At 43.7% G+C, this 26,076-nt stretch overlaps 4 protein-coding genes across 22 annotated transcripts in view; 3 read left to right on the top strand and 1 right to left on the bottom strand.

The window, feature by feature from the left end:
• Window positions 1-2,513, top strand: part of LOC135115070 (uncharacterized) — a 42,077-nt gene extending 39,564 nt beyond the window's left edge. For 5 of the 8 annotated variants that reach the window (XM_064031554.1, XM_064031553.1, XM_064031552.1 and 2 more), the window contains exons 3-4: window positions 1,541-1,894; window positions 2,205-2,513. In XM_064031554.1, the coding sequence (XP_063887624.1) occupies window positions 1,541-1,894; window positions 2,205-2,344 (494 nt within the window). In that variant the 3' untranslated portion in view covers window positions 2,345-2,513. The remainder of the gene's footprint in view (window positions 1-1,540; window positions 1,895-2,204) is intronic. The other 3 variants (XM_064031558.1, XM_064031557.1, XR_010275795.1) reach the window with 2 other exon arrangements.
• LOC135115072 (uncharacterized) lies at window positions 1-17,514 on the bottom strand. Of its 12 annotated transcripts, none has more exons than XR_010275800.1 (17): window positions 17,451-17,514; window positions 17,246-17,323; window positions 13,646-13,880; window positions 12,767-13,043; window positions 11,347-12,006; window positions 10,575-10,760; window positions 10,243-10,416; window positions 10,002-10,124; window positions 9,325-9,433; window positions 7,791-9,119; window positions 7,271-7,351; window positions 6,979-7,081; window positions 6,303-6,458; window positions 4,522-4,715; window positions 4,299-4,389; window positions 2,540-2,766; window positions 1-2,377 (listed from the first exon to the last, which is right to left on the bottom strand). XR_010275800.1 is itself a non-coding variant. In XM_064031560.1 (12 exons), exons 5-8 carry the CDS (start codon window positions 8,961-8,963, stop codon window positions 6,424-6,426), a joined length of 429 nt encoding a protein of 142 aa, XP_063887630.1. In that variant the 5' UTR covers window positions 8,964-9,119; window positions 9,325-9,433; window positions 10,002-10,124; window positions 10,243-10,416; window positions 10,575-10,712; the 3' UTR covers window positions 1-2,377; window positions 2,552-2,766; window positions 4,299-4,389; window positions 4,522-4,715; window positions 6,303-6,423. The 12 variants fall into 11 exon arrangements, 5 of the variants coding, with proteins under 5 accessions (XP_063887630.1, XP_063887635.1, XP_063887633.1 ...); XR_010275799.1 differs by having other exon boundaries at window positions 13,646-14,230; window positions 17,451-17,500; XR_010275796.1 differs by lacking the exon at window positions 17,451-17,514 and adding an exon at window positions 9,852-9,901 and having other exon boundaries at window positions 13,646-14,230; window positions 17,246-17,386.
• The window catches only part of LOC135115071 (glutamate receptor 4-like), a 20,841-nt gene continuing 7,613 nt past the window's right edge, over window positions 12,849-26,076 (top strand). The window contains exons 1-5 of the mRNA XM_064031559.1: window positions 12,849-13,035; window positions 13,632-18,416; window positions 18,618-18,787; window positions 18,939-19,202; window positions 20,325-20,581. Of these exons, the coding sequence (XP_063887629.1) occupies window positions 12,849-13,035; window positions 13,632-13,879 (435 nt within the window). The 3' untranslated portion in view covers window positions 13,880-18,416; window positions 18,618-18,787; window positions 18,939-19,202; window positions 20,325-20,581. The remainder of the gene's footprint in view (window positions 13,036-13,631; window positions 18,417-18,617; window positions 18,788-18,938; window positions 19,203-20,324; window positions 20,582-26,076) is intronic.
• Window positions 17,665-18,651, top strand: LOC135115098 (putative nuclease HARBI1). The gene is made up of 2 exons (XM_064031591.1): window positions 17,665-18,416; window positions 18,516-18,651. Exons 1-2 carry the CDS (start codon window positions 17,665-17,667, stop codon window positions 18,649-18,651), a joined length of 888 nt encoding a protein of 295 aa, XP_063887661.1.

Here is a 26,076-nt window from a genome sequence, read left to right on the forward strand (position 1 = left end):
TATTTTGGTTATTATTTTTTTTTTGCAATCAACAACTTTCATGTATAATGAAATCAATACATTTATCAAACTTAATATCATATTTAATAACAGCTAGAGGTACCAATTTGCAGATGTCTATGGAAAATTTGTATGATAATCTTGTGGCCAACAAAAAAGGATACAATGAATGATGACTTATTATTGTAAGAAATCTTTGAGAGTTGTTGAAGGTAAAGGATGCGTGTCTTTTACTTCTCTTTGTGCATGTGTGTGTGTTTGTGTGTATACATAACACACACACATACACACACACATAAAAAAGTATTAATGACATGCGCATCCATTACCTTCATTTGTCAATAATTATCATAAGGCAACCTTCTCAGCCGCATCAGCACACACACACACACACACACACACACACACACACACACATAACTGAGTGTCTTCAGCCTCTCTCTCACCGCCGCAATGTTGCATATCTAGCTGTCTTCTACCGCTATTTTCATGCTAACTGCTCTTCTGATCTTGCTAACTGCATGCCTCCCCTCCTCCCATGGCCTCGCTGCACAAGATTTTCTTCTTTCTCTCACCCCTATTCTGTCCACCTCTCTAATGCAAGAGTATTCTCAATCATTCATCCCTTTCTCTGGTAAACTCTGGAACTCCCTGCCTGCTTCTGTATTTCCACCTTCCTATGACTTGAATTCCTTCAAGAGGGAGGTTTCAACACACTTATTCATCAATTTTTGACCACTGCTTTGACCCTTTTATGGGACTGGCATTTCAGTGGCCATATTTTTTTATTGTATTTTTGTTGCCCTTGGCCAGTGTCACTCATACATAAAAATAAAAAAAAAAACAATTGACTTGGTTTTTCTCCTCCTCCATTTCTCAATTTTTCCTTTCATTCCCAGGAGTATCTATGCACCTGTCTTTAAATACCTGGAAAAACAAAGGAAATTTCTCTCTTCACTTTAACTGTGACAATGCTTGACCTAACATGATCTAATTTCCTTTATTTCACTTCAATTTCTTCACGTAACATTTAATATAACCAAATCCTGCTGCCAAGGTTCTGATCCCCACTATTACCACACCTTTCCTTATCCATTCACCTGCACACCACACAGACAAGAGATAGTGCAGGACTTTACATGACTACACCAACTTTGACTCCACAGGCCACTCCAACACCACCAACAGAGGCAAGGAACACCACCCTGGTTTAAAATTTCCATGTTTACTTCAGTTTTTCAGTAGCATGCCATGTAGAATGAACCAAGTGTCCCCAAACTACACACTATGCCTGAGAGGTTAGGACTTTCCATAACAATAGTGCAAATTAGCTTAAAAAGTGCCACACAATACTTTGAGGACTAGCATAGACAGACTCAGTCATGGCAGAGTGTAATGGTTGTGGTACGGTGCTACATGTTCAACCAGGCAAACCCATTTCAGTATACAATGTAATGCTATGGGAGAGTACATACAGTCATGGTCAGAAATCGAGTCAGTGCTCTTCATTCACTCTCAGTGTATTCGGTTCTTCCTTCAGCAACACAACAGAAGGAAGACCCTCCCCACACCCTCCCAGCCATGAGCCAAGCACACCAACGGTCACACCACCCAGCGACTACACCTTCACCTGTCGTGCCTGTGCCACACACCTGCCATGCAGCAGCAGCAGCAGCACCACCACCACACCCTGAACCACAGTTATCTGCTAGCCATCCCTGTCCCTTTCCCAAGTTCCCTAGCAGCCAATCCCAAGTCACACCCACCTTGGGATCCACAGCCAGGGTGTTTATTGGGGGCACGGCCTCCCAGGTGGGCACAGATGGCCTCCGTGAAGGCAGCTGCCTGGGGACTCTCCTCCTTGACGGCCGCTGTGGGGCCGCCATCCCCCCTGGTGAGGATTGTGCACGCCAGGGAGGGAGGGAGGGAGAGACGGAGTGTGGGGAGGCCCCACACTCCTCCGTGGCCTCATGGCAGTTACAGATTGTGTTAATGTTAATTTCACTGATGATTTGTTAGAATGTTGATAATGGAGATTTTAGAGTTTTCTAAATTGAGCCTTAAAATATAAGAGGGCTGAATGCCCCACATGAGCCTTGACTAGTCAGACTGCAGCAGTGCAGGGCAGTAGGTGGTGGTGGGACCCACAGCTCTGCAGTGTTAAGTAGCAGTGTGTTAAGGACTGAGTAGCTCTGACATTGCAGGTATGAAAGCCTTCCTGAGCCAGCCCGTCAGCCCCAGGGTGGCCCAGGGGGTCTTGTCTGTTCTCTGGTGTGGTGACAGGCGGCTTCAAGAAGCCAATCAGCGCCGCCTCAGCCGCCGCCTGCTTGGCCAGCTGCTTTGAAGATCCAAACCCTCGGTACTTCTGCCCGTCAACCTGAGGAGAGGCAGCATTCAAGGGGCGGCTCCCCTCACCCAGGGCGACACATTCGGCACGGCAGTGTTTCATGAACAAACTCAGGAGTGAGGCATTAGCAAGCAAGAAAGGCAAAAAAGTAAAATAGCTCAACATATCCTCAGTCTATTTTTTGTCCCATACCGCACCAGGTACCTCGACAGATATGCAAAATGGCTGGCAAACGCCTCCCTCCTGTTCCGTGGTGTAGGTGACGCCCGGCCGCAGCTCATTCAGGCACACGACGGCATTCTTGGGCTGCACGTACCTGCGGATCTTGAAGTTCTTGGCTCCTGGCACCTTCTTTCTGTTGACCTTCACCTTGATGCCTGCCACCACACATTAATTGAAAGGTTGCAACACACTTGCCACTGAAATAAAAAAACAACCTGCCTCAGCCTGCTGGCAAACATGTGATACGGGACACAAGGGAGAGAGAGAGAGAGCTTTGAGCCGAGTGGAGCCACCAGTGGGCATCCATCACCTCCCTGCTGGATGCCAAGGTGTGCCTCATGCCAGATCACCCCTCAAATTTTGCTGGAATGACTGGGTAGGCTTCAGTATGGCCCATACTTCCCACCTCAGTCAGACATCCATGACAAGTGTGGGCAACACGCTTCAATTAATTAAAGTCTCTGAAAATGTCTCTATGACTGTTAAGTATACACCCAGTCTCATGCATGGCACCGTTAGAAGAGTCTTTTGATAACTCTCTGTGGTTGGTGAAGACACTGTAAGCTTGTGTGACTTTGCCAATGTAGGAAGTTACCACAAGATTCTTCACTGGGTTTCTGGAGTGCTACAATTAACTAAAGTCGTGAGGAGACATAACAGGTGAGGGGACCAAAGCCGGCCCTGCGTGGCCAGCAAGCTAGCTCGCTGTCAAAACAAAGAAGAGCTCTGGTGAATACACAGCTAAAGAAAAAACATCCATCAAAACACTCTTATCACATTAACTTATAATAAAAATAAAACTCAAGTTGTGTGATGGTAGACGAGATGCATGGAAGCTGGGAGGCCTTCAGCAAAGTGAAGAGAACAGTCACATCCTTGACACCATTACCTTTTCATCACATTACTTTCACTGCTGTTACAAACCATTAAATCTTATCCACCTTGAAATGCAAGCCGTCCTCTCTGCTGTACACACACACCCAGCAGTCCACACACCACAACAAAGGAGTGAGCACAGAACAGTCCCAGTGAGGGAGAACACAAGATATGGAGGCAAGGCAAGAGTTGGACCACTACCACTGACACGGCTACATTACTGCACCAGGGAACTAGTCACAGAGGGCCAAATACAGCTCACTGGGCTCTTAGGGGAGGACTTCAACAGGTGATGGTGAGAATGGACATCACCCTCACCTAGCTAAGAATTTAAAGAGTTCCTATTTATCTTCCTTATCGGAATATATTTCACTACATTGCTTGAATCTTTCAGCCTGGAGTTAGCTAAGGGCATTTCTTCTATCACTGTTTTGTGGTTAGGTTAATATTATGATAATGGAGAGAAAGCATAATTTACTTAGGAAGCTGCCTTTATAACAAGCTGTAAGATGCAAGGGGGTGGGGAGCAAAGGAACACAAAGATACCAAGCCTTGTCAACTTTACGGGAAGAAAAGAAAATTGTACGTCTAACTCTATTCCCCTTCAACTTTCAAATCAACTCCTGGTAACTCATTCATCATCATCGTCAACATTCTATTTGTCCCCATCTCTCTCATTTCTTCCAGTAATCAATTTTAAGGTCATTTGCAACAAGGGTACCATTCACAACACTTCCCAGGACAAGGGCACACCAGCACAGGAGCAACACCAGGAACCACAATGCCTGATGAAATTATGAACTTAACATTGTACAAAAAACTCATATATGGCTTCACACACCATCCTCCCTACCTCCAGGCTTCTCCCAGGGGCACTTGCGGGTCTCTGCCTGCCGTTCCCCCTCCTGCACTGAGGCATCACTGTCGGACACCATCAAGTGGGACTGTTGGGGAGAGAGTCACATGGGGAATGGAGTCTAAATTAAACCTAATAAAATTAAACACAATCTAAATCAAACATAAGACCACTGCCATCATTCTAACACTGCCCTCCCATGTTCCTCTCATCCCCTCACCTCCTGTCCCTCCATTTTCATGTCCATATCAGGTGCATGCATGTCTGTGTTGCGGTGGTTGTCCTGGCCAGCCATGTCCAAGCTGTTCTGGTAGAAGTTGAGATTGGCGGCAGGTTGACCGTTCAGTTTGGGGGCTGGGAATGCGTCCACAGCAGGCTCAGGCACAGAAGCTGTACGCCAGTTTCCACCGCGACCTGAAGTATATAGATGAAAGGAAAAAAATAAAGGAATAGAGAGAAGGAGAAAGGAAAAACATGAATGAAATTGAGATGGAAAAAAAAAAAACAAGGGAAAAAAAATGAATGAAGCAAAGAAAATATAAAGTACAAAACAAATAATAAAGTTCCCACTATTTGCCATCTTCTTCATAAATCAACACTCACACACACACACACACACACACACACACACACACCCAGAAACATCTCTCAATGTCCCTGTTTGTCTCTTTCTCTCTCTATCTTTGTCAGTCTATCCCTGTCTCTGTCTGTCTCTCTGTCAGTGTATGCCTCTTTGTCTGTCTAACCCTGCCTCTGTCTATCTCTCTCTCTGTCAATGTATGCCTCTCTCTCTCTCTGTCTGTCTAAAACTCTCTCTCTCTCTCTCTCTCTCTGCATCTCTGTCAGTCTATCCCTCCCTCTCCCTCTCTCTGTCTGTCTGTCTGTCTGTCTGTCTGTCTGTCTGTCTGTCTGTCTCACAAATACTCACACACACTCACTTGGTTGGCAGGTTGATCCTCTTCACGGCATACTCATTCTCAGTTAGGTTAGGTTAAGTTAGGTAGAGAGAGAGAGAGAGAGAGAGAGAGAGAGAGAGAGAGAGAGAGAGAGAGAGAGAGAGAGAGAGAGAGAGAGAGAGAGAGAGAGAAATAGACAGACAGAGAGATGTAAAGATAGAGAGATAGAAAACAGAGAGGAGAGAGATAAAAAGACATAGAGAGACTGATAGACAGATTAATGGATAGGTAGATAGATGGATAGATGGATAGATAGATCAATAGACAGATAGATAGGTAGACAGATAGACTGATTGATAGATACATATATGGATGAAAAAGTCAGATAGGAAAGCAAGCACAACAACAACAACAACAACAACAACAACAACAACAACAACAACAGACAAGCAACATAAACAACAGCAACAAACACACATATATAACCACTACATACACACACACACACACACACACACACACACACACACACACCCTGAAACATCTCTCAATGTCTCTGTTTGTCTCTTTCTCTCTCCATCTCTGTTATTTTATCCCTGTCTCTATCTGTCTCTCTGCCAGTGTATGCCTCTTTGTCTGTCTAACCCTGCCTCTGTCTATCTCTCTCTGTCAATGTATGCCTCTCTCTCTCTCTCTGTCTGTCTAAAACTCTCTCTCTCTCTCTCTGCATCTCTGTCAGTCTATCCCTCCCTCTCTCTCTCTCTCTCTCTCTCTGTCTGTCTGTCTGTCTGTCTGTCTGTCTCACAAATACTCACTTGGTTGGCAGGTTGATCCTCTATCCACGTGCAAGTCCCTGTACAAAAAACACCTGCCTATTTTCACCTGTCATCCCCATCCATAAATCTGACTGTCTTCTTTTAAGGCTCTCTAATGACTCAGCAATACAGGAGCGTTGAAAGATGGTTAGACACATTTGAGTGATGTGTGAATAAAGGCTGAGGAAAGTGTCTTCATAAAAAGAGAAATTATTGAATATTCTGTGCAAGAACTGAGATGAAAAACTATCTTCCTCCTCTTCTTCTTCACAAACAATGCAGTCTCTCACCCAATATGGAAGCAAATGTGCATGATCTGTGACGTCCCTTCATCCATGACTGTCTCCTCCTCCTCCTCCTCCTCCTCTGTGGTGGGGCGGTTCCAGGGGCGACTCAGGTTAAGCTGGTTGGTTAGGTTTTGTCTGCGTAGAGGTAGTAACCCTTGTCTGGCAGAGCAGAAGTTAGGTTAGGTTAAGTTAGGCTGCGTTAAGTTAGGTTAGGTAAGGTTACGTTAAGTTAGGTTAGGTTAAGTTAGGTAGAGAGAGAGAGAGAGAGAGAGAGAGAGAGAGAGAGAGAGAGAGAGAGAGAGAGAGAGAGAGAGAGAGAGAGAGAGAGAGAGAGAGAGAGAGATAGAAAGACAGAGAGAGAGAAAAATAGACAGACAGAGAGATGTAAAGATAGAGAGATAGAAAACAGAGATAAAAAGACATAGAGAGACTGATAGACAGATTAATGGATAGGTAGATAGATAGATAGATGGATAGATAGATAGATAGATCAATAGACAGATAGACTGATTGATAGATACATATATGGATGAAAAAGTCAGATAGGAAAGCAAGAACAACAACAACAACAACAACAACAACTAATCACCCAGCTAATCACCTGTGGCCTTGAAAAACAGTCACAGTGAGAGAGTAAAGCATTTCTGAATACAGCAAAAGGAGGAGGCCAGCTACTCACCAAACTTGCCGGCCTGCATTTGGGGGAACGTGACGTAACTCTGGCACGTCACCTTCTGCCCCTGACCCACACCCTGCACCTCAATCACATCCTCCAAGTTTTCCTGCAGGATGAGAAAAGGAGGAATTAGGTTAAGTTAGATAAATATTAGCAAGTGTTTATGTTCTATATAAAAGTTGCTTCCTAGGTGTTTTATCATGTTTGGTTCTATTGTAGTCCATTATCACACCCTCGTCCATTTCCCGGTGGTGACAATGATGGTAATGACAGTGGTGAAGGTACATGGCAGTACCTGGAGGGGGTTGGGCAGGGTCACCATCACCATCTTGCCGTCACTTGCTTTCACCACCAGAGAGGAGCCAGACAGGTCAACCTGGTGAGGAGAAATAATGAGATTTGTCACCACCAAACTGTCTGGATTGAGAGGTAGTTACAAGTGCTGGAAGAGAGAGAAGTAGAGAGGTGCAGTGGTGATGACAATAAATGAAGTGTTATATGGCAGTAAGGCATCTCAACTTTTTATCATGACTCAACAAGGAGCGAGGAGCAGGCTTCTCTCTCTCTCTCTCTCTCTCTCTCTCTCTCTCTCTCTCTTATTCTTTAACTCTCCTCCTCATTCCTGTCTCTGGCATACTGCACACACTCCAGCACCACATGTTCCACCGTCTCCTCCTCTCCCATGTCACACATCTGGCACACTTTGCTGTGGGACTCAGACTCCTTGAATTCACATCCATACACTGTGCCCTCGCTAGGAAGAGAAGATCACCGCCCCCTTGTTACCACCCATTCACGCTCATTTTGATTCCTACCAGCCATTCTTTTCGCCCACACAACTTGCAATCCATTCCTGTCTGTCATTCTCATCTCCCTTGTGTACGTATACAACGGGCGTCATAATGGAGCTGGACGAAATACCGCTTTTTTAATACAAATACCTAAATATTCACTAATTCACAATAATTTTGCACAATGTTCGTCGTGGCTGACAAAGAAGGAATACAAACAGGGCACATGGTATGGTATGGAACACCAACCCTCACTTTTGGAAAACCCCAGCCACTCAGTAGGAGACCAGCCAGTCACCATGGCTATCACCTGGGGATTCTTAGGAACAGGTGTTAGGTATAGAATGAGAGATAAAGAAAACTCCCAATACATTTCAAGTCTATACGCAAGTCTCCATAGATAGACAAAAAAGTGTTCATGAATTAAACACAATATTGTAAGTTTTAAATGTTATGTGGTACCTTAGATAGATGGACAGGTCACTTGAGAAGAGAAAATAAGAAATGTCTTAGGAAGAGTATTTTGTCATATGTATGAATATATATGACTGTATGACATAGATGACTGGTGAAGTAGATTTTGTCCCTTATCAGAGTGGTTGTGTAGCTGAAACAAATTAATGATTATCAAAACAGAGACACATTTGAGCTGATTGGTGAATTACAGTTTCAGAGTGGATACAGCATACACTGGGATGATAAAACTACTGCAGTCATAAAGTAGATGAAAAAATACTGTGGGGAGGAATGTAAAGCAGTAACATATGCAACAAAAGAAAGAAAGAAAGAAAGAAAGAAAGAAAGAAAGAGAGAGAGAGAGAGAGAGAGAGAGAGAGAGAGAGAGAGAGAGAGAGAGAGAGAGAGAGAGAGAGAGAGAGAGAGAGAGAGAGAGAGAGAGAGAATGATGTGACATGACATCTTTAAGTACAAATGAGTATATAGTAACCATACACTGATACTTGTCCCCTTATACAGTGATAAGTTTACCCAAACACAATGGACACGGATGGAACTTTTGGAGGCTAAAGTGCTCCAGGTGACTGGTGGACTCCATTTCATTGCGGAGGTCCAGGATTCTCTGCACAGTTGGGCTTTTGGTGTCAGTGGAAGTGGTGGCAGTGTGGCAGCAGTAACAGTTTTGGTCTTTCTATGGGCAAGTTCTGTAGGATTCATATTCTGCCTCCTCATGAGGGACATCAGTGTGAAGGGTCAACAGAGCATCAATTCCCTCCTCAGGCAAAGAATGATGGATGCAATTTTCTGTTTCTTGTTGTTGCTCCACCTTTTCAGAGTGCTTGAGGCGCTCGTCAGCCAGCTTTCCACTGCTGGTGGGTGTCTCAGACTCACTGGTTCCTGTTCCACATCAAGAGTGTTAGCAGATGCCACTTGTATTTCATCTACTTAGTACATTACATCATTACATAAATAACTGGTGTTATCTGATATTAAAGTGCTAATGAGCAACATGCCACAGAAATCTGTTTATTTCAAGAAAATTATGAAGATAATAATAATGTTTCGTTGCACTTCATAAGATGGCTCAGTTTTTACTACTCACCAACACTGCTAAAGATAGCAACTGGACTCTTAAGGACGCTGCTTATCTTCTCGAGCTGCTGAAGGTCATGATCTGCTTCCTTTTCCTGCACCAGCTTTGATATCAAATCCTGCAGGAAACAACTGTGTTAATTCACATTTTGAATAAATCTAATAGATGAAATTTCACTTACAACACCTTATGTGTCTCTGGTGACTCATGGAGGACAGATACATCACCTGAGAGTAAATGGTCAGTGAAGAAGTTGACCCTTGATCCTGGCTAATCACATTAAGTACATTAAACACTCCTGTTAACTAATAAATGAGGGATAGATTTCTCTGGAAGGTTACATTACACTACTTCCCTGGCATTTGAAAACATTTTGCTCTACATGAACTCATATGGAAGCTTTACTGCAACATTAAATCTCAGCTAGATGCCAGATGGTGTAGCCTCCATCACAGAGCAAGGTAATGATATGAAGGCTTAGTACTTTGGTCAACACCTGAATAAGAACCGTTTGAGATGCAGCAGAGATCACTAACCTGCCAGCAATTGAATAAGAAGTGTGTGAGATGCAGCAGAGATCACTAACCTGCCAGCAATTGAATAAGAAGTGTGTGAGATGCAGCAGAAATCACTAATCTGCCATGACATGAATAAGAAGTGTGTGAGATGCAAAAGAGAGCACTAACCTGCAGAGTGGTTTTGCTTCATTTCCTCTCATTCATGAAGGAGGCTGGCAAGGTCTAACTCGCGTTCTCGAGCTTGTTGCTTCATCACTCCTCGCTGCAACTGGTAGATGGTGATGTAGTCACCTGAAGAAGGATAAAATTCTTCATTAAAAGACCAAGGAAATGGCATACAGTAAACAGTAAACACTTCCTCCACTTCACTTTTACAGATGATTCAAATGAGCAAAAAACATGCACACACCGATGGACTCTGTCTCCTCATGCACTACAGCATGCTCAAGCTGCTACTTCCTGTCACTCAGCTCAGCCACCTCCTTCATGCTGCAAGTTAACCTGCTCTCCAGGACCCTGTGAGCCTCCTGCAGTTGTTGCAGCTTCTGTTAAAGCTCAGTTCCTCCCAATCCTGTTGTTTCTCCTGATAAAACAATAAGTTTGTTTCTCTCAACTTTTCTTAATACAGCCTCAATAAACAAATCCAATAACAATGCTTTTATTTTGTTATTAATTCAAAAAATTGAGCAACAGTGAGGAAAAATTATTTGCTTTATTATTAGAGAATATAAACTTTCTTACCTTTTGGTTCAGTTATGACATCTTCAGACAACTTTTCATGAGCAAGAGATTCTCCCAGCAGTTTGTTATACTTATCCCTCTCACAGTCTAGCTGAACCTGAAGACTGCTGCACTCACTCTCCAACCTGCTAACCTCAGATGTCAGTGTAGCCACTTGACCCAGCAATTTCCCCTTGGTATCTGTACCTGGAGGTGAAAAATCGATGCAACAGAGGGCCAGCCAAGAATGACCAATGGAAGTAATTAGACATAATGTAAGAAGTGGGTATAAGACTAAGGGAAATAGAAGGGCAATGGAGAGAGGGTTAGATGCACCAGAAATGTCTGTGGAGCCAGGAAAAATTTAAACTTGTAACAGAGATAACTAAGAGCAACTGTGAATGAATAAATGTGATGTGGCCTCCACCCATGACTGGGAAAATGCAAAAGCAGCACCTCAGACACCAGGACCATGATGACTGGCAGCTCCCAAAATTAGCTGCTGGCTTTTGTACTCCTAGTCACCACAGGAGGCTCATCCACAGCTAATCCTATCAGCTGATCATCTTGGGTGAAGTAATTGTTTATCAGTCTGGCTGTTGAGTCCTGATGCAGAGATGTGTGTGTGTGTGTGTGTGTGTGTGTGTGTGTGTGTGTGTGTGTGTGTGTGTGTGTGTGTGTGTGTGTGTGTGTGTGTGTGTGTGTGTGTGTGTGTGTGCACTTTGGAAAGCCTCCCTCCAAGGAGAATGTCAGTTTGATATACAAATATATATTCATGTGGATGGTAGCTCACATTTAGCTTCTGAGTTCTCACATGAAGACATGCCATCCTTGTCTTTTTCCTCTGAGGGAGTGACTTTATACTCTGTGATAAGTGCATGCAGCTCACTATTCTGTCTTGTGACGTTTTTGATTTCTATCTGTGAAAGACACAAGAAGGCAGTAAGTTAACTTGTTTAACATGCCACATCATTTTATATATATTATGCCAAGTTTAAACAGGAAAGCCTCACCAGAAGCATCAACTAAAGACCAAAGTGATTAACAAATCTTTCACTTTACCACCCTTAATGACAAAAGCTGATGATGTCCATATCCTGCATTTTTACACCTTCATGATTCCATTAGATTACATTAGATTACATTAGAACAGTATGTGACCAATGACGTCTCCATTCTACATTGCCATGACAAGAATACAGGGCTTTACTGAACATAAACCAAGGACGCCTCCATTCTACATTGCCATGACAAGAATACGGGGCTTTACTGAACATAAACCAAGGACGCCTCCATTCTACATTGCCTTCCTTCTTATCTTTCTCCTTTCCTTCTCCATCTTCCTCCTCCTCCTCCTCCTCCTCTCCTTCCTCTTTCTTTCCACCTTCCTCCTCCTCTTGTGACTCTTCACTCTCTTCCTCCTCGTCCTCCTCCTCCCCTGTGCTTCCCTCCTCTGAAAGAAAAGACTTGTTTAAAAAGCAAGCAAATATAGTAGTAATAGTAAAAAAAAAGTCAAGTAAATGAAAGTTTATACACATATGAAATTAGTGAAAATTTGACACCAAACATTCTCTATCTGTAACATTACATCAGAATGACGAGAACACAAGATATGAAAAGTGAAAGGGAATGATGTATATAACAAAGAAAAACACTGTATAATGACATATGACAGGAAAATAATCTTGTATACTTGAGTCCCTTAAATACTTGCTTCCTTGTATATTAACTCCCAAAATGCTCATTCCTTGTACTCTCATTTTCAAAACACCTCTTCCTTATATATTGTCACTCAAACACTCCTTTCTTGTACACTTATTCCCAAATCATTCCTGTCTTCCTGTATTCTCATTCTCCAAACACTCCTGCCTCTGCACACCCAGTTCCTCAAAACATTTCTTCATTGTTTACTCATTCCCCAAACACACCAACTTTCTTGTATACTTAGCTCTCAAAAGATGCATTTTTAAACATCCATAACTCCTTTTATTTTCATTCCCCAAACACTCCTGGCTGTGCACACTCCAGCACGTTAACACCACACACACATTCACACTCTTAATATCATCTGTCAGCCCCTAGTGGAAAGGGACAATCTTGTGGCCCACCATACTACACCTCAGGAGGTCAGACACAGCATTCAGTTAACAAAAAATCACATTAACACCCACTCCCCACAGAACATAGTAACACAAAATCAGATTAACACTCACCCCAACGTCACATTCACAAGACAAGTTCTCATCCCACAGCCGTAAACTGTTTGCGGCCACCTACGAGGACCTTGCCAAGAAGATGCTTGCCTACACAACCCCAACGGACACAGCTCTGTACCGGCGCATCCCGGCTAACACGACAGGCCTCGCCAGCATCCTCTTCTTCATCGAGCGACTCCAGAGGTGCTACATACCCACGGGGGAGAAGCCTGTTAGCATGGGAGTTGCTGCTGGCTGGTACATGTTGTCAGCTCTCCTACAACAAGGTGAGGACCTGTTGAGGTGTAAGACTGGTCAGTTCAAGTGTTGGAGCATTTAGTGTTTGGTAAGATGGCTGGTACATGTTGCCAGCCCTCCTACAGCAGGGTGAGGACCTGTTGGGGTATGAGACTAAGTTGAATGCAAGGGTAGTGGTGTTTAATGTTTGATAAGATGGGAATACAGAAAGACAGTTATTAAAGGATAGATTTAAAACTGGGAAACTTTACATGATACCTGGTGTATTTTCATAATTGAGCTGATATTAACTTGAATTAGTTCTGGCATGAGCAATATAAGCAAGTGGTGTTAATATGACTGATATGGATATCAAGTAATGTATTTAATTTTATCAGTAGTTCTCTTCATATGATGATATCAACAGTTTTCTTAGTAAGATATGAGATATAAATCTTTTAGAAATGATGAGAAAAACTCTTAAATTGCATTTTCATCTCTGAAACATTTTAAAATGGTCTTTTCTACATTTTTAAATTTAAAAAGATGTGTTACTTTCAAAGATTTTAAATTGCCTTTGCATCATCCTCCATGTCTTAAAATTGCCTTTTCATGGCATCTTTCCCTCCTCCTCTTCCTCCTGCAGGCTCCAACACCTACCCAATCAGCACTGCAGCACGGGTAATCTACTGGGTTGGCTACAGTGTGTCCCTCATTGTGTACACATCATACTCTGCCACACTGGTCTCACATCTTGCTGTGGAGCAGCCTGCACCTCTGCCATTCAGCAACCTGCGGGACCTGTCTAGGCAGTCAGGCTGGGATGCTGGATGCAACAACAATGACCTCTTCCAAGTGACAGCCTCGGTGGGTCCTTGGCTTCTTGCTGTGTGAACTGATATACCATCCAGTGGTTGAGAGTTGAGAGAGAGAGAGAGAGAGAGAGAGAGAGAGAGAGAGAGAGAGAGAGAGAGAGAGAGAGAGAGAGAGAGAGAGAGAGAGAGAGAGAGAGAGAGAGAGAGAGAGAGAGAGAGAGAGAGAGAGAGAGAGAGAGAGAGAGAGAGAGAGAGAGAGAGAGAGAGAGAGAGAGAGAGAGAGAGAGAGAGAGAGAGAGAGAGAGAGAGAGAGAGAGAGAGAGAGAATTTTGTTCAGTGCCAGATTTAGGAGTCCACAACAAGACCAGCTGCCCAGGAGCCTCCACAATCTGGGGTCTCCACAATCTGAGGAGTCTCCCACATAAATATTCTGTAAGTGAAAGAAACTTAAATTAATCAAACACTAGTTTTCTATGAACTAAATATTTTTTTTATTACTATCAAAATAACCACTTGTTTCATTTACACTAAATAAAAATGTTCCTTTCACTATAATATATTATATGTATTAAAAACTGCATGGAATACAGATACAAAAATATTAATATAAATATTTCAGGTAGATGGCCTCCACACTCAGGCTGCTCACAGGCCTCCACAGACACAAATCCAGCCCTTGATTTGTAAATTAATTATTTTATTTAATTATTTATTTTTCCTTTGTAAGAGGAGCACTGCCTTAGGGAGGGAGAGAGAGAAAGAGAATAATAATAAAAAAAAAAAAAAAAAACAACCGATGCCATTTCTTTAAGAAATGGCATCTGTAATAATAATCTGTTATATGCCATAATAAATTATGGCATATAACATAAAATGTTATATGCCATTTGATAACAGTTTTCTATAGATCTAAGTGTAACTCAGTAAGTTTGTAACACAATCTCCCTTTCCTAAATCCAAATTGCTTTATTATCACTGGGAGAGGCTGGGATGGACTGGGAGAGGCTGGAATGCACTGAGAGAGGCTGGGATGGACTGGGAGAAGCTAGGATGCACTGGGAGAGGCTGGGATGGACTGGGAGAGGCTGGAATGCACTGAGAGAGGCTGGGATGGACTGGGAGAGGCTGAAATGCACTGGGAGAGGCTGGGATGGACTGGGAGAGGCTGGGATGGACTGGGAGAGTCTAGGATGCACTGGGAGAGGCTGGGATGGACTGGGAGAGGCTGGGATGGACTGGGAGAGGCTGGAATGCACTGAGAGAGGCTGGGATGGACTGGGAGAGGCTGGGATGGACTGGGAGAGGCTGGAATGCACTGAGAGAGGCTGGGATGGACTGGGAGAGGCTAGGATACACTGGGAGAGGCTGGGATGAAAAGGCTGGGGCTGGGGCTGAGGCTGGGGGAAAAGGTCAAGAATGTTGGGTGTATCTCCAAGACAGTCAGGAATACGAGTAGGGTGTTGCACCAATTGCTCTAGGTCATGGAGGATAGCAAAGTTGTAGGCTAGTTCACCAGGATGGTCAGTGAAGGGAGAGGAAAGCCAAAGCTGGTGGTGAACATTGAAGTCTCCAAGAATGGAGATCTCTGCAAAAGGGAAGAGGGTCAGAATGTGCTCCACTTTGGAAGTTAAGTAGTTAAAGAATTTCTTATAATCAGAGGAGTTAGGTGAGAGGTATACAGCACAGATAAATTTAGTATGAGAGTGACTCTGTAGTCGTAGCCAGATGGTGGAAAACTCAGAAGATTCAAGAGCGTGGGCACGAGAGCAGGTTAAATCATTGTGCACATAAATGCAGCATCCAGCTTTGGACTGAAAATGAGGATAGAGAAAGTAAGAGGGAACAGAAAAGGAGCTACTGTCAGTTGCCTCAGACACCTGAGTTTCAGTGAGGAAAAGAAGATGAGGTTTAGAAGAGGAGAGGTGGTGTTCTACAGATTGAAAATTAGATCTTTGACTGCGAATGTTGCAGAAGTTAATGAAGAAAAAGTTGAGGGGGGTGTCAAGACACTTAGGGTCTTTGACAGAAAGGCAGTCTGACCTGGGGACATTTATGGTCCCCTCCCCAGATGGGGACTACGAGGCTGGTGTAGGAGTCGCCACGATGATTTTAAAATTTTTGAGTGAAGGGTGTGTGTGTTATTAGGTGCTTGTAGTTTTGTGTGGAGGAAGAGAGTTGTCTTTAGAGGGCAGGCTATGACTGCCCCCTTGTGTTGTGAGACACAAAGGGAAACGTTCAGCGAGGTCACAGCTGGGTTTAATGATAAGTTCACAGCACCCCCTGAACAGTGCTTTAGACCTCACTGGTAGTAATTATCATTTAGGCAGATGTCTACTGCCTCCTCATATATATATATATATATATATATATATATATATATATATATATATATATATATATATATATATATATATATATATATATATATATATATATATATATATATATACCCAGCCAACATTGGATAATGGGAGGCATGTGGGTGTTTTGTGGGCTACTTTATGGGTCCCATGTGGGCTACCCACATTACTGTAAAACACAGGTTGTTCTTGGAGATTTAAACTTTTTGTATTTATAAATATTGATTCACATGACAGTAAAGATTCATTTTACTAACATGCCAGTTTCTCTTAAACCAAGCAATTTACGTGTAATCTTATCTTACAAATGGCTTGAGGCATTCTCTAACCCTCTTGGAAAGTCGACAGATATAAGTAATACTGCTAATTTTCATTGAAATATTAAAAGAAAATTAAATAAATAAATAAATAAATAAATAAAATAAATAAATAAATAAATAAATAAAAATCTTTTGGTTCAGTGATGTTCCTCATTTTTTGTCCAAGGTTCTAACCATACCTAAACTAACTTAACCACACCAAAACTAACCTAACCATACCTGCTGTAACCTAACCATACCTAAACTAACTTGACCACACCAAAACTAACCTAACCATACCTGCTGTAATCTAACCATACCTAAACTAACTTAACCACATCCAAACCTAACCACACCCAAACTAACCTAACTGTACTTGGTGTAATCTAACCATACCCAAAACTAACCTAACTACACCCAACCATATCAAACCTAACCTAACCATACCTAAACTCAAGGCAAGGTATGGCGTGTCTAGCCAGTGGTAGCCATAATTATTTCCTATTTTCATCAATAAGAAAAGGCATTGAATTCAATTTAAAAAAAACGTTTCAATTATTGTTAAAGGTTTGTAGAAAAGAATATATCAAGAGCTAGTGTTATTTCATAAGATAGGTAATGAAATACTGGCACATTAATAAAAGTGATATCAAGCCTCAATATACTGACATACGGTAATAACAGTGTAGTACCATCACAATCACCAGCACCACCACCTTACCATTTATATCACTAGACAACCACCTCTACACCGTACGTAATGTACTTTCCACATATAATGCATACCTTTGGGCAAATTGGTGTCAGCGGAGCATTGAATGAATGCCTCTTGGCACTTGCTGGGAGACTGGATGCCTTGGTAATCTGCAGGGATCACCACTTTTTAACACAGGCTAACTTCTTACTTTACACGTTATGGAAGGCATCAAGTATGGCTTCAAGCATTTTAAAGTATTCACAACATTGTCGAGTGCAATTTAAGATACCTTACTTCTGAACTGGTGTGAACCGCCAACGTACTGTTTACAGCACCCGCTGGGTTAAAACGTATGTTCACTTTTTAAATCTCTGGATTAAAGTATATTGCATTTTCAAGTTCAAAAATTAAAAATATTATTGCATAAAAATAATGCACTTTTTTTCTCTTTCCACAAGTTACCTCCAACAGATTATTAAAGGTAGGTGGAAAATTTATTTAGAGCATGATGAACCCAGCCGTTAGCAGGAAGGCGGCACAACAACGTCAGCGGCGCACCTACAGAGTGAGAAGAGATATTTTCGCTGAGTACGACGATGCTGAGTTACTGAAAAGATTCAGATTGGACCGTGCTGGTATTGTTGCAGTGACTGATATAGTGAGAGACAAGCTGCAAAGTAAAACTGAAAGAAATAGAGCCTTGACCCCTGAGATGGTGGCCATCACATTACGATATTTAGCCACAGGAAAAATGCAACAGTGCAGTTGTGATGATTTTGGAACAACGCAGCCCACTATCAGCCGTGCAATATCACAGACAATTGATGCACTGGCTGACCCAGAAGTAATCTGCCAGTTCGTGGCTTTCCCTCACACCCAGCGTGAAGTGCAGCAAAAACAGGCAGAGTTCATGCAAGTAACTCAGTTTCCCGGTGTTGTGGGAGTGATTGATGGCACTCATATAAGAATTGTGTCTCCTCATGTCGATGAACATGTATATGTGAACAGGAAACGCTATCACAGCATAAATGTGCAAGTAGTATTTGATGCTCACTATAAGATTCTTGACATTGTGGCAAGGTGGCCTGGCTCAGTCAACGATGCAAGAATACTAGATAAGTCAGCACTCAAACTGATGTTTGAGGAACAACATGTACCTGCAGGATGCTACCTTCCCGGGGACAGTGGCTATCCCTGTAAGCAGTGGCTCCTCACTCCTTACCTTCGCCCTCAAACTGTTGCACAAGCTAATTATAACAGGTGGGTTTATTTGTAAATAGTGTTCTGTTAGGTTTAGATATGCTTTGAACGAATCTAGTAGCTTTCTCCCCAGGGCCGCCCTCCCGCGTGTGCCCGCAGCCCCTACAAGAACCGGTCCCTGCCCCCCTTTGGGCACGCTCTCCTCCCAAGGCTAAGTCCCCGGGGCGTGGCCGCCCAAACTAACCCCCCTCCTCCCAACAGTTCCAGTACCTTACGATGCAGCCGAGGGGACTGACGCCACCACCACCACTGCCACCACCGCCACAACAAGGGTTATTCGAGTGGGGAACATGCTTCAGGTGTTGCCCCAAGATGCCTCAGCCCCGCAGCCCCACTTCCCCATGATAGTGCAGGCAGGGAATGTCATACAGGTGAGAGAGAGAGAGAGAGAGAGAGAGAGAGAGAGAGAAAGTTTTTTACATACAGAAAGGAGAGACAGAGATAGAAAATCAATCTTACTACTACTACTACTACTACTACTACTACTACTACTACTACTTCTGAGCACCTCCTTCCTCTCAGGTTGTTCCAGCTGACAACACGCAGGTATTAGGGGCAGAAGTCGTTGGAGTTGGTCGGGTCATGCAAGTGGTCGGAGTCCCAGGCTTTCCCCCGACCCCAGCCCCAGACCCCTGCCCCAGCCACCCCTCTCCCTGTGACCCCTGCCCAGTCATCCCTCACCCCCTCCTGCCCCCCTGCGGTGCTGCCAGCGGGGGTGATGGGAGGTGGAGGTGGGCCACACACACCTGGGTTAGCTGTGGCTTGGCTTATCTCCCTCCTCAGCAGGTGAGAGAGAGAGAGAGTGTATATACATCTGTTGTTATTGTATTTATTTGTCTATATTTTCCTTACAGAGTGATTGATTGATTAAATGATATATATTGGTGTTAATATATACAGACAGACTGGTATATAGACATTCTGATATGTGATGGCCAGTCCATGGAGCACAAGGTCTTTGTGGACTAATGAATATTTTACACTAAGGTTTAAGACCAGTGTTTTATTCAGCTATCATGAAAAAAAAAAGAAAAAGACAGTACATAATTATTTAGTAAGTAATTCATAACTTTAACCCAATCAAATTATAGATACATGCAAAAAAGAATTATATCAATAACAAAAGTAAATAATAATAATAATAATAATAATAACTATTACAAATTACAAACAATTACATATGTTTATAATAGTAGAGCTGATTACAATTTGAAAACTAATAAATACAATGAATAATTACTTGTTAAGTGTTGTTTTATCAGTAATTTAAAGGAATGTAATGGTTTGTTTTTAACTGTGTCCGAGAGCCGGGTCCAGTGCTTGGTTCCTCGTGAGACGACACTCTGTTGGGCACGGGAGGTTCAGCAGAAGGGTGTCCTCAAGTTACCTGTCTGTCTTAACTGAATATCATGAGCCCGTGTCTCTTGTGTTTGTATTAAGAGCTTTGTATACAAACGCCAAGGTCTGGAATACAGTAATGTCTCCAGTTTCTAGGAGTTTAAGATCCACTGCTATGTTCGGACTTGTTACTGTTTGTCTTATTCCAAATTAGCTTTTTTGGGGCAAGAAATAATTTATGAGTGTAGGTTGCACTAGGAGAAAGAGAGAGAGAGAGAGAGAGAGAGAGAGAGAGAGAGAGAGAGAGAGAATGTTTTAGATATTATTATTATTATTATTATTATTATTATTATTATTATTATTATTATTATTATTATTATTATTATTATTATTACTGCTACATATTTCTCTCTCTCTCTCTCTCTCTCTCTCTCTCTCTCTCTCTCTCTCTCTCTCTCTCTCTCTCTCTCTCTCTCTCTCTCTCTCTCTCTCTCTTACAATAATAGTTTTACCCTTCTCTCTCATCCTCTCTCCCACTTCCACTCACTCACTCTCTCCCTCCTTTTGCAGCAAATCCCGAGGATCAACGAGGACATGGTGGACCCAGAGATTGCAGCAGCAGCGAGAGAGAGAGAGAGAAGCAAGAGAGGAGGGAGAGGAAGGAGAGGAGGAGGAGAGAGAGGGAGGCCAGGAGGGAGGCACGTCAGAGAGAGAGGGAGAGGAAGAGGTTGATTCTGTTACAACAACAACTGCAACAACAACAACAGTTAGTCAGTGAGGAGGGGGAGGGGCCGTCCTCTGATGCTGAGGATGAGGTATTGTTCAGGGTAAGTAGTAGTAGTAGTAGTAGTAATGCATCATTTTTAAACTTTCCGAGATAATCTTATTTCAACAGGTAGAGATGAAAAAGTCCTCTAACTGACAAAAAAAAACATTATCTATTTATTTTGTTATGTAGGCCAGCCAGCCGTGGGGGGGGACAAAACTTCAATAAAAGAGACTCTCTGAGGTGTGGCTCCCCAAAATAGAATTGCAAATGGTAGCCAGAATTTACATGAATACTGGAGGGTGCTGTCAGGCCAAACCAGCTCCCCATCTGTGCCTATGCAGTGTCTGGCCAGCCACTAGTGTGTTTTGGGGGCTCAGACCAGCAGATTCCCACTGTTTATTCACTGTTTGTGTTGATGCAGTGTCTGGGCAGCCACTTGTGTGTTTTGGGGGCTCAGACCAGCAGATTCCCACTGTTTATTCACTGTTTGTGTTGATCTAGTGTTTGGCCAGCCACTTGTGTGTATATAGGGGACTCAGACCAGCAGATTCCCACTGTTTATCCACTGTTTGTGTTGATGCAGTGTTTGGCCAGCCACTTGTGTGTTTTGGGGGCTCAGACCAGCAGATTCCTACTATTTATCCACTGTTTGTGTTGATCTAGTGTTTGGCCAGCCACTTGTGTTTATGTAGGGGACTCAGACCAGCAGATTCCCACTGTTTATCCACTGTTTGTGTTGATGCAGTGTTTGGCCAGCCACTTGTGTGTTTTGGGGGCTCAGACCAGCAGATTCCCACTGTTTATTCACTGTTTGTGTTGATCTAGTGTTTGGCCAGCCACTAGTGTGTTTTGGGGGCTCAGACCAGCAGATTCCCACTGTTTATTCACTGTTTGTGTTGATCTAGTGTTTGGCCAGCCACTTGTGTGTATGTAGGGGACTCAGACCAGCAGATTCCCACTGTTTATCCATTGTTTGTGTTGATGCAGTGTTTGGCCAGCCACTTGTGTGTATGTAGGGGACTCAGACCAGCAGATTCCCACTGTTTATCCACTGTTTGTGTTGATCAAGTGTTTGGCCAGCAACTTGTGTGTATGTAGGGGACTCAGACCAGCAGATTCCCACTGTTTATTCACTGTTTGTGTTGATGCAGTGTTTGGCCAGCCACTTGTGTGTATGTAGGGGACTCAGACCAGCAGATTCCCACTGTTTATCCACTGTTTGTGTTGATGCAGTGTTTGGCCAACCACTTGTGTGTTTTGGGGGCTCAGACCAGCAGATTCCTACTATTTATAACTGTTTGTGTTGATCTAGTGTTTGGCCAGCCACTTGTGTTTATGTAGGGGACTCAGACCAGCAGATTTCCACTGTTTATCCACTGTTTGTGTTGATCTAGTGTTTGGCCACCCACTTGTGTGTTTTGGGGGCTCAGACCAGCAGATTCCCACTGTTTATTCACTGTTTGTGTTGATCTAGTGTTTGGCCAGCCACTAGTGTGTTTTGGGGGCTCAGACCAGCAGATTCTCACTGTTTATTCACTGTTTGTGTTGATGCAGTGTTTGGCCAGCCACTTGTGTGTATGTAGGGGACTCAGACCAGCAGATTCCCACTGTTTATCCATTGTTTGTGTTGATGCAGTGTTTAGCCAGCCACTTGTGTGTATGTAGGGGACTCAGACCAGCAGATTCCCACTGTTTATCCACTGTTTGTGTTGATGCAGTGTTTGGCCAGCCACTTGTGTGTATGTAGGGGACTCAGACCAGCAGATTCCCACTGTTTATTCACTGTTTGTGTTGATGCAGTATTTGGCCAGCCACTTGTGTGTATGTAGCGGACTCAGACCAGCAGATTCCCACTGTTTATCCACTTTGTGTTGATGCAGTGATTGGCCAGCCACTTGTGTGTTTTGGGGGCTCAGACCAGCAGATTCCTACTATTTATCCACTGTTTGTGTTGATCTAGTGTTTGGCCAGCCACTTGTGTTTATGTAGGGGACTCAGACCAGCAGATTCCCACTGTTTATCCACTGTTTGTGTTGATCTAGTGTTTGGCCAGCCATTTGTGTGTTTTGGGGGCTCAGACCAGCAGATTCCCACTGTTTATTCACTGTTTGTGTTGATCTAGTGTTTGGCCAGCCACTAGTGTGTTTTGGGGGCTCAGACCAGCAGATTCTCACTGTTTATTCACTGTTTGTGTTGATCTAGTGTTTGGCCAGCCACTTGTGTGTATGTAGGGGACTCAGACCAGCAGATTCCCACTGTTTATTCACTGTTTGTGTTGATGCAGTATTTGGCCAGCCACTTGTGTGTATGTAGCGGACTCAGACCAGCAGATTCCCACTGTTTATCCACTGTTTGTGTTGATGCAGTGTTTGGCCAGCCACTTGTGTGTTTTGGGGGCTCAGACCAGCAGATTCCTACTATTTATCCACTGTTTGTGTTGATCTAGTGTTTGGCCAGCCACTTGTGCTTATGTAGGGGACTCAGACCAGCAGATTCCCACTGTTTATCCACTGTTTGTGTTGATGTAGTGTTTGGCCAGCCACTTGTGTGTTTTGGGGGCTCAGACCAGCAGATTCCCACTGTTTATTCACTGTTTGTGTTGATCTAGTGTTTGGCCAGCCACTAGTGTGTTTTGGGGGCTCAGACCAGCAGATTCTCACTGTTTATTCACTGTTTGTGTTGATCTAGTGTTTGGCCAGCCACTTGTGTGTATGTAGGGGACTCAGACCAGCAGATTCCCACTGTTTATTCACTGTTTGTGTTGATGCAGTATTTGGCCAGCCACTTGTGTGTATGTAGCGGACTCAGACCAGCAGATTCCCACTGTTTATCCACTGTTTGTGTTGATGCAGTGTTTGGCCAGCCACTTGTGTGTTTTGGGGGCTCAGACCAGCAGATTCCTACTATTTATCCACTGTTTGTGTTGATCTAGTGTTTGGCCAGCCACTTGTGTTTATGTAGGGGACTCAGACCAGCAGATTCCCACTGTTTATCCACTGTTTGTGTTGATGCAGTGTTTGGCCAACCACTTGTGTGTTTTGGGGGCTCAGACCAGCAGATTCCTACTATTTATCACTGTTTGTGTTGATCTAGTGTTTGGCCAGCCACTTGTGTTTATGTAGGGGACTCAGACCAGCAGATTCCCACTGTTTATCCACTGTTTGTGTTGATCTAGTGTTTGGCCAGCCACTTGTGTGTTTTGGGGGCTCAGACCAGCAGATTCCCACTGTTTATTCACTGTTTGTGTTGATCTAGTGTTTGGCCAGCCACTAGTGTGTTTTGGGGGCTCAGACCAGCAGATTCTCACTGTTTATTCACTGTTTGTGTTGATCTAGTGTTTGGCCAGCCACTTGTGTGTATGTAGGGGACTCAGACCAGCAGATTCCCACTGTTTATTCACTGTTTGTGTTGATGCAGTATTTGGCCAGCCACTTGTGTGTATGTAGCGGACTCAGACCAGCAGATTCCCACTGTTTATCCACTGTTTGTGTTGATGCAGTGTTTGGCCAGCCACTTGTGTGTTTTGGGGGCTCAGACCAGCAGATTCCTACTATTTATCCACTGTTTGTGTTGATCTAGTGTTTGGCCAGCCACTTGTGTTTATGTAGGGGACTCAGACCAGCAGATTCCCACTGTTTATCCACTGTTTGTGTTGATGTAGTGTTTGGCCAGCCACTTGTGTGTTTTGGGGGCTCAGACCAGCAGATTCCCACTGTTTATTCACTGTTTGTGTTGATCTAGTGTTTGGCCAGCCACTAGTGTGTTTTGGGGGCTCAGACCAGCAGATTCTCACTGTTTATTCACTGTTTGTGTTGATCTAGTGTTTGGCCAGCCACTTGTGTGTATGTAGGGGACTCAGACCAGCAGATTCCCACTGTTTATTCACTGTTTGTGTTGATCTAGTGTTTGGCCAGCCACTTGTGTGTATGTAGGGGACTCAGACCAGCAGATTCCCACTGTTTATCCATTGTTTGTGTTGATGCAGTGTTTGGCCAGCCACTTGTGTGTATGTAGGGGACTCAGACCAGCAGATTCCCACTGTTTATCCACTGTTTGTGTTGATGAAGTGTTTGGCCAGCAACTTGTGTGTATGTAGGGGACTCAGACCAGCAGATTCCCACTGTTTATTCACTGTTTGTGTTGATGCAGTGTTTGGCCAGCCACTTGTGTGTATGTAGGGGACTCAGACCAGCAGATTCCCACTGTTTATCCACTGTTTGTGTTGATGCAGTGTTTGGCCAACCACTTGTGTGTTTTGGGGGCTCAGACCAGCAGATTCCTACTATTTATAACTGTTTGTGTTGATCTAGTGTTTGGCCAGCCACTTGTGTTTATGTAGGGGACTCAGACCAGCAGATTTCCACTGTTTATCCACTGTTTGTGTTGATCTAGTGTTTGGCCACCCACTTGTGTGTTTTGGGGGCTCAGACCAGCAGATTCCCACTGTTTATTCACTGTTTGTGTTGATCTAGTGTTTGGCCAGCCACTAGTGTGTTTTGGGGGCTCAGACCAGCAGATTCTCACTGTTTATTCACTGTTTGTGTTGATGCAGTGTTTGGCCAGCCACTTGTGTGTATGTAGGGGACTCAGACCAGCAGATTCCCACTGTTTATCCATTGTTTGTGTTGATGCAGTGTTTAGCCAGCCACTTGTGTGTATGTAGGGGACTCAGACCAGCAGATTCCCACTGTTTATCCACTGTTTGTGTTGATGCAGTGTTTGGCCAGCCACTTGTGTGTATGTAGGGGACTCAGACCAGCAGATTCCCACTGTTTATTCACTGTTTGTGTTGATGCAGTATTTGGCCAGCCACTTGTGTGTATGTAGCGGACTCAGACCAGCAGATTCCCACTGTTTATCCACTTTGTGTTGATGCAGTGTTTGGCCAGCCACTTGTGTGTTTTGGGGGCTCAGACCAGCAGATTCCTACTATTTATCCACTGTTTGTGTTGATCTAGTGTTTGGCCAGCCACTTGTGTTTATGTAGGGGACTCAGACCAGCAGATTCCCACTGTTTATCCACTGTTTGTGTTGATCTAGTGTTTGGCCAGCCATTTGTGTGTTTTGGGGGCTCAGACCAGCAGATTCCCACTGTTTATTCACTGTTTGTGTTGATCTAGTGTTTGGCCAGCCACTAGTGTGTTTTGGGGGCTCAGACCAGCAGATTCTCACTGTTTATTCACTGTTTGTGTTGATCTAGTGTTTGGCCAGCCACTTGTGTGTATGTAGGGGACTCAGACCAGCAGATTCCCACTGTTTATTCACTGTTTGTGTTGATGCAGTATTTGGCCAGCCACTTGTGTGTATGTAGCGGACTCAGACCAGCAGATTCCCACTGTTTATCCACTGTTTGTGTTGATGCAGTGTTTGGCCAGCCACTTGTGTGTTTTGGGGGCTCAGACCAGCAGATTCCTACTATTTATCCACTGTTTGTGTTGATCTAGTGTTTGGCCAGCCACTTGTGCTTATGTAGGGGGACTCAGACCAGCAGATTCCCACTGTTTATCCACTGTTTGTGTTGATGTAGTGTTTGGCCAGCCACTTGTGTGTTTT

Source organism: Scylla paramamosain, chromosome 28, assembly GCF_035594125.1.
Source record: "Scylla paramamosain isolate STU-SP2022 chromosome 28, ASM3559412v1, whole genome shotgun sequence".
NCBI classification, from domain to species: domain Eukaryota; kingdom Metazoa; phylum Arthropoda; class Malacostraca; order Decapoda; family Portunidae; genus Scylla; species Scylla paramamosain.